This window comes from Ostrinia nubilalis, chromosome 10 (genome assembly GCF_963855985.1).
Source record: "Ostrinia nubilalis chromosome 10, ilOstNubi1.1, whole genome shotgun sequence".
NCBI classification, from domain to species: domain Eukaryota; kingdom Metazoa; phylum Arthropoda; class Insecta; order Lepidoptera; family Crambidae; genus Ostrinia; species Ostrinia nubilalis.
In genome coordinates, this window is record NC_087097.1 from 13361435 (window position 1) to 13375827 (window position 14393).

Below are 14393 nucleotides of genomic sequence, written 5' to 3' on the forward strand. Positions count from 1 at the left end.
GAGTATAATATAAATGTGGTATAAAGTTGTAACTACCGAAAAATACGGACCTAGATCAAACTGTTAACAGTTACGATAAGTAAACAAATAAAGCCGTTAAAGATAAGGCCCCTCATATTCCAGCTGGCCTAATTCCTAAAGCGAGGAATACATTTTATCACACAGTTCACGGAGTTCAATCCACCCCTAGCTGGTCCTGTAAAACAGTCTGTATAGCTATGCGGACTTCCCTCCGTTCCCACGGTGGGGCGACAGGTGTGTTCCCTGCGACACTCCCTACTAATGGACATGCACAATTTGAACGTTATATTTGAATGATAAAGTTCAATATCGTTTGAATTCGAATTATGTTTTGTGTCCAGCAACTCTTGATGATATAGCAATTTTAATAAATTCACAATTTATTAAGTTAATGCGGGGTAATATTATTTTAATGATCAAAATACTAATTCCGTTATAAAAAATATGATAAGTTACTATCCGTGAATTGATAAATAGTAATAAACATATTTAATTGTCATCGACAATACTTACATAACAATAAAGAAAAGTTTTTTGTAATAAAGGAGCTGGACATAAATCATCTACCTCCTCCTACAAGAAACATCAAAAACGCCTAATATTATTGCTCAATTCCAGCAAAAAATATTGGCCATAAACGTTTCGACACCAACCCAATTAAAAATAGAAGATATGCATCTCCCAACTTCTTGTCCCAAAATGACCAATAACTTTTTTGCACTTCTTATTGGCAGAAAAAATGGCCGACTTGTGGGAATTATCCCGAATCGCGATTCTCAGTTACCAACCCGATATCCCTTTGTGTAAGGCACCTTGAGGGTTGACGGACGCCATTGTATTCATACAAAAGAAAAGATTACGGGGTCCTTTGTAAGAGTATACCACTTTCAATGAAGTTGGTGGGAGTCAATTTGAATGAGTGGCGCTTGTTTCTTTTTGGTATAAGTAGACCCCTGCTTGAACTAATAGCTTATTATTGAATACAACTTTGGTTGTTTATGTTGCATTTTGTTTGCATTTCTACGAAAAATATGCCAATCAAATTATTTTTTAGTGTTCATGAAAGTTTAAAACTTGTGTTTTTGGTTCGTTAAATATTGCTAAATTGTCATTTTAAAAAACCTGTTCGTTTTAGCCAAAGGACGTCCAAAAAACCCATAATTAAAAAAAAAATAAGAAAAAGGTAATTAAGGATGCAAGGCATTTAAATAAAAACCAAGATTAAATATTTATTTATTTTATTGTTATTTTGTTACATTCTTACTATTTCTTACCGCACTCGCAATTAACATTCTAATGAAAATAATTAAAAAGTAGTGCTGTATTTCACATAATAATTTTGAAGGGAGTGCGATTAATAAACATGCTATATAATAAAAACATACTTAACAAACACGAACAAATATCTTTAATCTCTTAGGTGCCGATAATGGATTCACTTTCTCAAACTAAAAGTCTGTAAATCTAACAGGACCTGGTATTTTATACCGATTATGGGACTAGTTATGTCCTCAACTGCACATCAATATACTTAAGTCATTAAAAAGTATAAACCTCATTCTGTTTCAGTTATAACTAACAAACGCGACGCGTGCACGCGGCGTTTATACGCTTGTAAAACGCACACGCCAGTATGAATCGGGACTAATAACAAAAGAAGTTAGACTTGTCGACTTTTAGTCTTAGATGTGAAGTCTCAAATCGGGCTCATACAAATATGAGAGACATAATAAACTAAACCTAACATTGCAAACTTATTATTCGATACGTAAAATTTTTAACCTATCTAACAAATAAATGCATTGATAAATGTCACGTTAGTTAGCTACACTAGCAAGGAACTGGGCGGTAAGGTAACACCGTTTTCCTTATCCTTGACATTTTAATTAAAATTAGGGTTGGCACATCTGCAAACATTGATTCTCTTACTTAGATAATCGATTTCTTCAGGGCAAGGTAAGCACAAGATTTAGGTACTCATTTATTTGTTTTATGTCTCTTGAAAAGTCTTTGACGTTTGACTGATGGCAATAGGTCTTGACTTAGACATAGTAGTAGACAGACAGGACAGCATTAGATACGCCTAGTCAATGTTTAAAGATGTGCAAAACCATTATAAAATACAAAACTTACTATCAACATACATCATAAATTCATTTATAATTTTTGGTCGTTTTGATAAAATTTGTTTGTCACCAACTTTGAATAAATAACAAAATCACTTTATCACAACACTTTTTTGGAAATTGTTCGAATTGACACAAAGTTAGCTTATCAAAATTATGAAGCTCCGACATTTTATAATCTTAGGTCAAGTAAACTGCTAAGTCCTATATCTAATACACTGGCACTGGGTTATCACAGAAATGGAAGTAATAATTGCAAAAGCCATCGATTAATTTAGATCTTTAATTAGTATTAATGACAATCAAAATGAGAATTAAGCTGAAATTAATAAAAATTCGGAGAAACGCCGTTAAAATCTACAGATCCGTTAAACTGGATCAAACTAATCTACTTAAAATATACAAGAGAAAGTATAAAATATGAAATTAAAAAATAAGTAATAATAAAAACAATAAAGTAAATGCTGAAATTCAATTGGCAGATTTGAGATTATTATTTATTTATGATGCGGTAAAATAGACAAGACTGTATAAAACATACTTGAAAAAATTAAAAATTTGCACTTTTATAAATTAGTTGCAGCGATTTAATTGATACATTTATTTCTTTCGAACAGATAGAAAGCTCTTCAGACTAGCATGTGTTTTTATGAACGTAAGTTATTGACGTCATGGAAAGTGCGCAAAACGAAAATCCTTAATCAGCCATTTACGGAACGTTAATAAAAACAGCTTAACATTAAATAAACTGTGTGTTATTAAAATATTCGAGATAATATCTAAAAGTGCATCAACACCATCAAAGTTATTTGGTTTGTGTTTATGGTGGATCACTAATTTTGAATGTTACTTAGGTCTAATTATTTTAACATGCTGTTCCATCGAAGGCCCATCGAAAAATTTTGATTGAAAATTTTCAAAACGATGTTATACAACTAACTGTCAAGCAGTCAGTCACGCATCTAATCGTAACCTTACAATCACAACACCGAAAAAACGTATATTATTTTAAATGCATTTTACTAAATTTAGGTTATCTAATTAAAATCTTATTTACATTGGCAGATCAGGCACTGAATTAGCGTATTTTCCATGGGTGAACAAATATTGCAAACAAAAATTAGTTCTAATTTGTGACGCCAATTAACATCAATGGTTAACTCTCAAACCAAGATTCTTCAGTATATTTTTAGTAGTTTTTTACAACTATTTTAGCGTCCAATAATAGAATGTGATCTGTCATTCAGAGCAAAACAACAAAAATGTATTGCACAGAGTAGGCTGTATTCAAAGCGAACACTTATGTATTAATGATTTAAAGTCTTAATCAAGTTTTGAATTTGACTTTTCAAATAAAGCTGCAGCCAGCGCTCTCGGGAATCGTTATCTATTTTGGAGAACATAATTATTTCACCACTTTTACACTAGGCGGTTTAAATGCTCTACAGATATGCTGCAAACTCCTAGTAGCTACATTGAGCAAGATTGCAGCTGTTAATTGTTATTGCGGCCACTATTTCGGCCTCTATTGCAAACTCGATAAGGCCCAAATTGGCTTGAGCTATTGGTCAAATGTACTGTAATATAATAACGTAAGGTTACGTATACGCGCACGTGTACGTGACGACACAGTTTATCTATTTCTGGTTTAAATCTTGAGAATAGTACTAGGATAAGGTCCTCATCAGAATAATATCAGCATCCCTTTATAAAATTGTTGAATATAGTCACATTTTAACTTTATTGCTTCGTCTCTAGGTCGAAAAACAATTTGCTAAAAAGGACTAATATGGTGCACATAATTTGCCGTCTGTAAAAGAACTCCCCGTGCATTAACACAAGGCAAATTTCCTATGTCCTGCAGTGGACTGTAGAAATGATGTTGATGCTGAAAAGGACCTTATTCCTACAGCAAAACTGTTATTATTGCTCACATAGGCACATCGGCAACGTACTCGATCCTCAGAAACAGGTCCATGATATCTTGCGGCTGCAGCCATCGCCACGGTACAGGATCGCGGCAGGCGGCGAGCGGTCGCGCGAACGCGTACAGAACGCAGACCGCGCACGCAAAGCAGACCACCGCGAAAACTTGGAACATGACCTTGAGTGCGTCCCTGCAATCACATACTGAGGGACTGAGACGATGTGGGCGCTGTCACGGTGAACACGAAGCTAATTGGTGTTATAAAGGAGATTATGTAAAAGATAAATATAGTTAATATAGCTTTCAGTGTGCTTACCATGAGTTTATGTTATGTGTGCTCAATAACGACTACGTAAAAAAATATATTAAATCATAAATGTATGACAAATTGTACAGCGCTTTTAGCGGCTACTTTTAAAACTAAAATCTTACATAACGTAAACTCATAGTCACACAGCTCATATCAATAGAAATTGACCGAGACCTGACATCAACCAAAGATGGCACTTTGTTGTGCAAATGCTTCGGGCCATTATAACCACTTTCCACTATAGATTTACATTGTAAATCAGTATGGCTATCTCGAAGTTGAAGATTCGATTCATAGTTATATTGAAAGTTATGCGAACATTCGAAAATACAATAAAAAATATAAGTTTTTTATACGCACCAGAAATATTTCCTCAAACTGCGGTGCGGTGCGATCACTTTCCTTTTCTCGCAGTCCGCGCACGGCACCTCCACCTGTGTCCCCACTGAAGATATGTCTGTAACATACACAAATACATTAGAAACTATACGTTCATTAACTTCTGTTCAACTATACTACATCTACTACATTAACTACGAACTAAAAATACATAATTTATACGTAAACATAATATCGTTACGAAAAATTCCAAACAGGACGCTTACAATGCAACAATTAACCTACATGGCCCACATTAAAGTTTATACACGGCGACGCAACGACAGACAACACTACAAAATGCTATGCAATAGAAAATCGTTTTCTTAGAATGATTCTATAGCAGCATACATCACCCGTGTGTAGGATTTTTAAGACATTTTTTTTACTTAGTTACTAAAATTGTTGCGTTGCCGTGTAAAATAATTATAACGCCACCACCAATCAACATAGAAACAAGACAAAATTACAATACACAAATGTAACAATCACATATTATTCCCTTTTTCCATGTAAACCGATTTGTTTCAACTTGAATTAAATATAATAAAAACCTAATATTTACCATCTCCTACATTATATCTACTCTCCTAATTCGACAATACACAATTACAAAGTCTATGTGTCCCAAATACGTTAATAGCATAAGCGATTTACCGCCATCAGTCTGGCACTGCGCACAGCACATATCGCGCTCGAAGCCTTCTAAAATCTCCTTCTGGCTAGCGCAAGCAGCTTCTAACAGCCTGATCTTAGCTTGCAAGCTATCCACAGCAGCTTGGAGGAAGCTATTCCTCCCGTTACTATCGTTTACTAGCTTCTGAAGAAGACTTAAGTTATCTTCGTAACGAGACAGCTCGCCTTCCGTTTCTTTTACGACAAGCTGCGAACGCCTCACGTCGTTCTCTAATTTATCTATATTTAGCTTCATTTTCTCGCATTCAAGACAGTTCGAGCAGTTTATACATTCTATACTATTATTGTTATTGAAGATGTCGTCAGTTTGCGTTTGAATGTTATGATACTGGGTGCACTCGCAATTTCCTAGATCCTCAGTTTGCGTTTCAGAGTTGATTAATTCTGTGATTTTGTCAACTTCTGTATCTGTTTGGGTCTCGACTGTTGTCATGGAGGTTTCGAAAGGGTTCAGGCATCTGTCATCGTAATGATTGTTGCCAGTGACGCTGTGCCTGGTATTGTTGAAGCTGAGACGGATCTCGTCAAACAGTGACATGTTGGTGCCCCGCCCTTGGTCTTCTTTTAGGGCATTCATGAACGACTCTTCGTCTAACAGGCGGTTTTCTAGAGGGAAATTAAAGGTTACTAAGAGAGTTAGGGATTAATAGAAATGGGTATCGTTAAAATGTGGGGGACAATAAAAAATTCGTCAGTCAAGAGTGAAAAGAGTAAGTGCGCATTCAAAGAAAATTTCGTTATAGGTTTCTACATAATCAAAAGAAAAAAATGTTATACAGAGCTGATGATGACTCATCAGCATTTTCAGTCAAAAGCAGTCAACTGCTGGACGTAAGCTTTCCCCAAGCAACGCCACAAAGCACGTTCTCCCACTCTTAGCATCTAGCCGTTACCACATAATCTTCTCGAGGTCGTCGGTCCACCGAGCAGTATACTGACCGGGCGAGAAGCGGCTCTCGTCGCAGTAGATGACGTCGATGGAGCGGTCGAGCCGCGGCGGAGTCTGGTCGCCTTGTACTGACGGTCGTCGGTCCACCGAGTGTACTGACCGGGCGAGAAGCGGCTGTCGGCGCAGTAGCTGACGTCGATGGAGCGGTCGAGCCGCAGCGGAGTCTGGTCGCCTTGTACCGACGGTCGTCGGTCCATCGAGTATACTGACCGGGCGAGAAGCGGCTTTCGTAGCAGTAGCTGACGTCGATGGAGCGGTCGAGTCGCAGCGGAGTCTGGTCTCCTTGTACTGATGGTCGTCGGTCCACCGAGTATACTGACCGGGCGTGAAGCGGCTGTCGTCGCATTAGCTGACGTCGATGGAGCGGTCGAGTCGCAGCGAAGTCTGGTCTCCTTGTACCGACGGTCGTCGGTCCATCGAGTATATTGACCGGGCGAGAAGCGGCTGTGGTCGCAGTAGCTGACGTCGATGGAGCGGTCGAGCCGCGGCGGCGTCTGGTCGCCTTGTACCGATGGTCGTCGGTCCACCGAGTGTACTGACCGGGCGAGAAGCGGCTGTCGGCGGTGAGGCTGTCGAGCGCGGCGAGCGCGTGATCCTCGCAGTAGCTGACGTCGATGGAGCGGTCGAGTCGCAGCGGCGTCTGGTCGCCTTGTACCGACGGTCGTCAGTCCATCGAGTATACTGACCGGGCGAGAAGCGGCTGTCTGCAGTGAGGCTGTCGAGCGCGGCGAGCGCGTGGTCCTCGCAGTAGCTGACGTCGATGGAGCGGTCGAGCCGCAGCGGAGTCTGGTTGGCTTTGTTCACTGTGTCTTTCAGCTCCATTTCCAGCAGGACCTGAATAGAATAGTTTATCCAGGTCACTAATATAATAGACTAGCTTTTGCTCGTGGCTTCACCCGTGAAAAATGTTCCATATTTTCATAGTGATAAGTTAGGGAGAGTTCCACCCTTTATGGGAGGTGTTTGAAGAGGAGGAGGGAAAAATTTCATCAAAATCCGTAATCCGTTCGTTCGTTCGTTTCAGCCGAAAGACGTCCACTGCTGGACAAAGACCTCTCCCAAGGATTTCTACAAAGACCTGTCCTGCGCCGCTCGCATCCAGGCACCTCCTGCGACCCTCACCAGATCGTCGGGCCACCTAGTGGGAGGCCTGCCCACGCTAACCTGCCCCGTAATCAGTATCCGTCCAAAAAGTAAATAACTATTTCTAAATAAGTGTGCTTGTGACGTGTCGGCTGCTATGCTGCAGCCGACGCGCGACGTGAATACATTATGCAACTCTTAAAAATGTTTGTGTTGAGACCCGTGTTTCTCTATTTTATTTCTAAATAAGATTTTTTTCTGCCTGCTGCAGCACCGACTGTGTACCTTCTCCTTGATGAGCTGCTGCATGACCTCTTCCTGGTCGTGCAGACGAGCGGCCAACTCGGCACGCTCGGCCCGAAGCGATTCGTTCTGTTCCAGCAACGCCGACTGCCGCGAGGCATACATCTCGTTGATGCGGTGGCACTCGTCCTTGGACTTGGTCAGCAACTCTTGCAGGGTCAGCTTCTGGAAACGATAATGAAGTCCGTGTAAAAGACAAGGTTAACAACAATAAACTGCTTCGGGTCATCTTCAGGAGCTTTTATTGTTGGGAATCTCCTCTAAATATTGGTGGGTGCACTATCAAGCTTTTAGCATTATAAACCTGTTCCATGACCTGTTCCATCCCCCAGGGAAGTGTACTAGGTTGTGTACTCTTTTTAATTTATATTAACGATCTTCCGAAAATCTTAAATAGAGAAATATCATTTCCCATACTTTTTGCAGACGACGTGTCTATTTTAATCAAGTGCGAAAAAAACTCAAATCCTAACACCCTTATCAATGATACATTATCAAATATTACACATTGGCTTAAACTACACAACCTAGAAATAAATCTTAATAAAACAAAAATAATGCAATTCCGACCATATACAATAGCTCCCCTAAACATAAATATAATACTGGACAAAACACAATTAGAAACAGTAGATACTTTTAAATTGCTAGGACTACACATAGATACAAACATCAATTGGAAAACACATATCGATCAAATAAAAACTAAATTATCAAAGTTCACATACGCCCTTTTCGAAATCAAACACAGCACCAACACAGAAACAGCATTAACGACATACTACGCGTACGCATATTCCTGGCTGAAATATGGCATAATGCTATGGGGCAACAGCGTAAATGCCAATGACTTGTTTCTACTACAGAAAAAATGTGTAAGAATTATAGCCCAAATAGATAATACACAAAGCTGTAAACCATATTTCAAAAAATACAAATTAATGACTCTAACATCAATATACATACACGATTTATGTTCATTTGTTTATAAAAACATAAATTCATTCCAAAAAATGCAAGACACCCATAACGTAAACACTCGTCATAAAGAAAAACTATGCCTACCATACTCGAGAATTAAAATGCTGAATAGCAGCCCATACTATATGGCCATCAAGCTATACAATAAATTACCACTGGAAATAAAAAACGAACAAAAGTACACAATTTTTAACAACAAGCTAAAACAATTCTTAATAAATAACTGCTACTACAAACTAGACGAATATTTAAATAACAAACCCTATAAAACAACATATAAATAATACAACAAACTAACTTTTTATACTTTTTAATTTTTTATTAAAATATCTCATTATGGCGCTCTGAGTCTTTAGCAAATATATTATATATAACATAATATATTATATTCAATAGAATATTTGATTTAATATTAATGTAACACTCTTATTTATACTTATTATAAATACTTACTTATTTATAAAAATAAATAATGTAGCCCTCCCATCAAACCTTTGCAATGCCTTAACTAGGTAACTAAGTAATAAGCACACATGTATTAGTGATAAGACCTCTAATGTACACTTAGTAGGCAAATAAACAATTTGAATTTGAATTTGAATTTAAATTACCATACAGCCCGAGCAAGCTAACCGCGCATCGAGCTGGAATGCGACTCTCCCTCTCACTGGGTAAGTGGCACACCTCCTCGCTTAACCCCATCCGTACCAAAGCGTCGATGTATCGTCATGGCCCCGTATCTACTAGTATGTAGCCTCGGGCCGAGCGGCTGCCTCATCCCGACCGACAAAATGTGGCTCGGTCCGCGGAAATTTGCCTCGCAACAAGTCGTGCCTCAGGTTGAGGCAGCGTCTCCATTTGAGCAGCCGCGGGTTGAGGTGGCCGCTCGACCCGAGGCTACCTCTAGTGGAGATTCGGTTTAATAGTGTCGTCCAGCGTCCGCTCACTGGCCAGCAGGCGTTGGCATTCCATCTCCGAATGGTGTAGTGCCCACTAATCGCCCCCATCCCCCTAAGTCCCTTTGTCAGGATTCGCCGCCCCTAACCTTGGGTACGCCAATGCGCACGTGGCTCGCTCGTGTCCCCTGCACTGACCTCGCTCTCCAGCGCGGCTCGCTGCTCGGCCAGCAGCTTACTCCTCCTACGGGAGCCCTCCAGCTCCCGGCGCGCGTCGTCCAGCGCCCGCTCGCTGGCCAGCAGGCGGTCGCAGGCTTCCTCATAGTCGCGGCGCACGTGGCTCGCTCGTGTCCCCTGCACTGACCTCGCTCTCCAGCGCGGCTCGCTGCTCGGCCAGCAGCTTGCTCCTCCTGCGGGAGCCCTCCAGGTCCCGGCGCGCGTCGTCCAGCGCCCGCTCGCTGGCCAGCAGCCGGTCGCAGGCTTCCTGAGGCGCGGCGCACGTGGCTCGCTCGTGTCCCCTGCACTGACCTCGCTCTCCAGCGCGGCTCGCTGCTCGGCCAGCAGCTTGCTCCTCCTGCGGGAGCCCTCCAGCTCCCGGCGCGCGTCGTCCAGCGCCCGCTCGCTGGCCAGCAGGCGGTCGCAGGCTTCCTCATAGTCGCGGCGCACGTGGCTCGCTCGTGTCCCCTGCACTGACCTCGCTCTCCAGCGCGGCTCGCTGCTCGGCCAGCAGCTTGCTCCTCCTGCGGGAGCCCTCCAGCTCCCGGCGCGCGTCGTCCAGCGCCCGCTCGCTGGCCAGCAGGCGGTCGCAGGCTTCCTGAGGCGCGGCGCACGTGGCTCGCTCGTGTCCCCTGCACTGACCTCGCTCTCCAGCGCGGCTCGCTGCTCGGCCAGCAGCTTGCTCCTCCTGCGGGAGCCCTCCAGCTCCCGGCGCGCGTCGTCCAGCGCCCGCTCGCTGGCCAGCAGGCGGTCGCAGGCTTCCTGAGGCGCGGCGCACGTGGCTCGCTCGTGTCCCCTGCACTGACCTCGCTCTCCAGCGCGGCTCGCTGCTCGGCCAGCAGCTTGCTCCTCCTGCGGGAGCCCTCCAGCTCCCGGCGCGCGTCGTCCAGCGCCCGCTCGCTGGCCAGCAGGCGGTCGCAGGCTTCCTGAGGCGCGGCGCACGTGGCTCGCTCGTGTCCCCTGCACTGACCTCGCTCTCCAGCGCGGCTCGCTGCTCGGCCAGCAGCTTGCTCCTCCTGCGGGAGCCCTCCAGCTCCCGGCGCGCGTCGTCCAGCGCCCGCTCGCTGGCCAGCAGGCGGTCGCAGGCTTCCTCATAGTCGCGGCGCACGTGGCTCGCTCGTGTCCCCTGCACTGACCTCGCTCTCCAGCGCGGCTCGCTGCTCGGCCAGCAGCTTGCTCCTCCTGCGGGAGCCCTCCAGCTCCCGGCGCGCGTCGTCCAGCGCCCGCTCGCTGGCCAGCAGGCGGTCGCAGGCTTCCTGAGGCGCGGCGCACGTGGCTCGCTCGTGTCCCCTGCACTGACCTCGCTCTCCAGCGCGGCTCGCTGCTCGGCCAGCAGCTTGCTCCTCCTGCGGGAGCCCTCCAGCTCCCGGCGCGCGTCGTCCAGCGCCCGCTCGCTGGCCAGCAGGCGGTCGCAGGCTTCCTGAGGCGCGGCGCACGTGGCTCGCTCGTGTCCCCTGCACTGACCTCGCTCTCCAGCGCGGCTCGCTGCTCGGCCAGCAGCTTGCTCCTCCTGCGGGAGCCCTCCAGCTCCCGGCGCGCGTCGTCCAGCGCCCGCTCGCTGGCCAGCAGGCGGTCGCAGGCCTCTTCATAGTCGCGGCGCACGTGGCTCAGAGTTATGTTCTCTTCGCGTAACCTGGAGATAAGGAACTAATATTTTTAATATTGCACTATTGATAATATTCCCGCTAACACATACAGCTTAGCCAAGTAAGCTTGCAGCAGTTCAGCAGTTGACAGAAATTTAACTTGGTAGGTTGGTACCTATCGTCGCCGCGTTGATGCGACAGTTTTAGGGCCTTACCACACTGGCAGGTTACAAGCGTTTTCAAAGCGGAGCGGCCACCACGACCATGCGGCGAATACTCGAGGCGGTAACGTTGAGAATCCGCGACGTGTTCGCCACGCAGCTGCTGCGGACACGCCGCGGAAAACGCTAGTGATCCACCAGTTTGGCAAGGCTGTAATAACCAGTGGCTATTCTTTTTTCAAAGTTTTGGGAATTTAAGATGCTTGTATTGTGTAAATTGACAGTTTGTGTGTGATATGCCATAAAAATAGATACTCTCCTACCTAATCTATCTGACTCAAAGCATGAATCATGACAATGCATTGTATGTAAGAGAAACATAATGCTCAAGGAAGTATTTTACCTTATCTTTTCCATATCTTAGAGCTTTTGTTAGCTTGAAAGAAAATATAAAATGTATTTTACCTTAATGCATTCCAACCTATTAGGACATAATGGCAAACAATTTACATAGTTTATGACTCAACCAATAATAATTACACTTATTTTCTATTATTATGAAGGACAACATTAGGGTGGATTTCAATCCAACTAGTCATCTCATTTAGTAGTTAAGTGATAACTAATTTGGATTGCAGTCTACAACAAAGCTTTTTTTAGATAAGTTGTTCTTTGGACTTATTTGCTAGTCAACAACGTAATTTATCATAAGTAATTTTAACGTACATGTTCAAATGTCCCCGCAGCGAGTCCCGCTCGGCTGTGAGCGTAGCCAGCACCTCCTCGTGCTGGCGGTCCGTGAAGTCCAGCTGGTTGCGGAGCTGGTGGGCCAAGTGTGCCTTCTCACGCAGCTCGCTTTGTAAATCTTCCAGCAGTTGGAAGCCTACAAGGGAGATACAGACGTTGCGTTTAAAGTGCTAATTTAAATAGAGATATATTTCAAATGATTATGGTTTAAATTACCATCAGATGATATCCCTGAGTCTGAATCATGCGGAGCTTGCCCACACCTCAAATTGAAGCTGAAAAAATAAGTATTATTGAAAGTTTGTTTACTTGTTTTTGTCAAATTATCTAGCGCTACAACAATAAATAAAAGGAGAGTTTAAGTCAATTGATTGTACCTAGTAAACACTGCACATAAGTTTTTAAACCTTGATAAGATAAGGAAACAAATAACGAATAAACGGTGTAAACATCTCATGTATGTTTTCAATGTTTGTGTGAGTCAATAAAGATTATTATTTTGTTTAATAAAAAAACTGTGTACAAAACAAAGATTTATTTACCTCTCATCAAGATCAACTTTACACTTCTGACTCTCGCTGTACTTGTGCAAAGCTTTTGCCAGGATTATCACATTCACTTCAGGGTTGTTCTGGCCAGGATCCAACAAGGACTTCAAGTAGCTGTATTCAGCTCTATGAAGAAATAAACAACACATTGAGATTAGAGTGAAAAAGGGCAATATTCAGTAACTAAATACTACGAAAGAGTTTAACTACTTACTTGTTAGTTTTGATGAATGGGGCAAACTTATCCATCAGAGCGTCAACCCGTAACGTCCCCGAGCTTTCTGCACCGCAGTAGTCAAAAATTTGAAGCGCAGTCACGTAATATTCTGCCAAATAGTACCAAATTTAGTTCACGCGGTAATTAGTAATTTTAGAATACGTAAATACACCACCGCGGTGTGTTATTTATAAATTTGATGCCGCTTACCATCCGCATTCGATGAATCCATGTCAGTATTCATTGTGTCAATATATCAAAAAATTTAATAAACTATACTTTCGTCACGCGTGAATTATACCATGCGAGCGGTTAACGGCCAAGATGTTTATTTTTCATTAACATAAAAATAAATTCGTTACACAGTCCAAAATAAACGTGGTGGCCAAAAGACGAACTATTTTATGATTGATAAACGTCAGATTTGACAGAACGCTGTGATTATGGTTGCCATATAAATGATAAAAGCTACCCTAAAATTTTTAGTTAACAAATGCAACGTGTTGTATAATAGCAGTATTAGCACATTTAAACCAAAAAACAGTTAATAATTAAACTCTTTAATTAATTATTCTCTTTTAACCAGGTTTCATAAGTTTCAAAGATAAAGTTCTGACTGATAATACTACGACTAGATCAATGAATGTTCCAGTGTCTTTCGGACATTTTAATAAAATAGTAACACCAATACATGTGAGCACCAGCGCCCCCCCAGTCAGACTATGAGTTCTAGAGATGGGACATGGACAACCTGATTGAACAATGATTGAATAAGATTGAAAGTGACGGCTATTTTGTCATCAATAATAGCTTTTATTTGTAGGATTAGGATAGAATAGCCAGAGGATTTTTTTTTTTTTGCCTAATGGGTCATAAAATCTCCAATATTATTAAGAGTATATGTGGCTTTATTAATATTTTAATCAAGCTAGGAACGAAATAAATGAAATCATATAAAGTTTCATATATTTCGTTTTTGTTTGTCAAGAACTATTACAGATGTTAAGGCAATAGCACATAATTATTGCCTTAATATTTTTATTAGTTCAATCAAAGCAAATTTGTCAACCGCTAAATCAAGTCACATCACTATGCGCTTTTTGTTTGTTCTGCTGACATTTCGTTCGTTCGGTATCTATCCGAGCTAATCGAAGTCGAACGAAGGAGGGCGCTGTTGCTGATAACCTCGTCGAACAGCTCTATGCAGCTTTGGGCTGTTGATTTGAAGGAAGCATTGTACCCACTCTG

The 14393-nt window shown here is 42.6% G+C and overlaps 1 protein-coding gene across 1 annotated transcript; it reads right to left on the minus strand.

The window, feature by feature from the left end:
- Window positions 1-1242: 1242 nt before the first annotated feature.
- On the minus strand, window positions 1243-13537 carry LOC135075448 (uncharacterized). Its single transcript, XM_063969889.1, has 13 exons — window positions 13356-13537; window positions 13143-13254; window positions 12923-13054; window positions 12597-12655; window positions 12360-12516; window positions 11351-11519; window positions 10857-11306; window positions 10693-10812; window positions 9869-10648; window positions 7776-7958; window positions 7094-7241; window positions 4745-4841; window positions 1243-4264 (listed from the first exon to the last, which is right to left on the minus strand). Exons 1-13 carry the CDS (start codon window positions 13387-13389, stop codon window positions 4078-4080), a joined length of 2628 nt encoding a protein of 875 aa, XP_063825959.1. The 5' UTR covers window positions 13390-13537; the 3' UTR covers window positions 1243-4077.
- Between the last annotated feature and the right edge of the window lie 856 nt (window positions 13538-14393).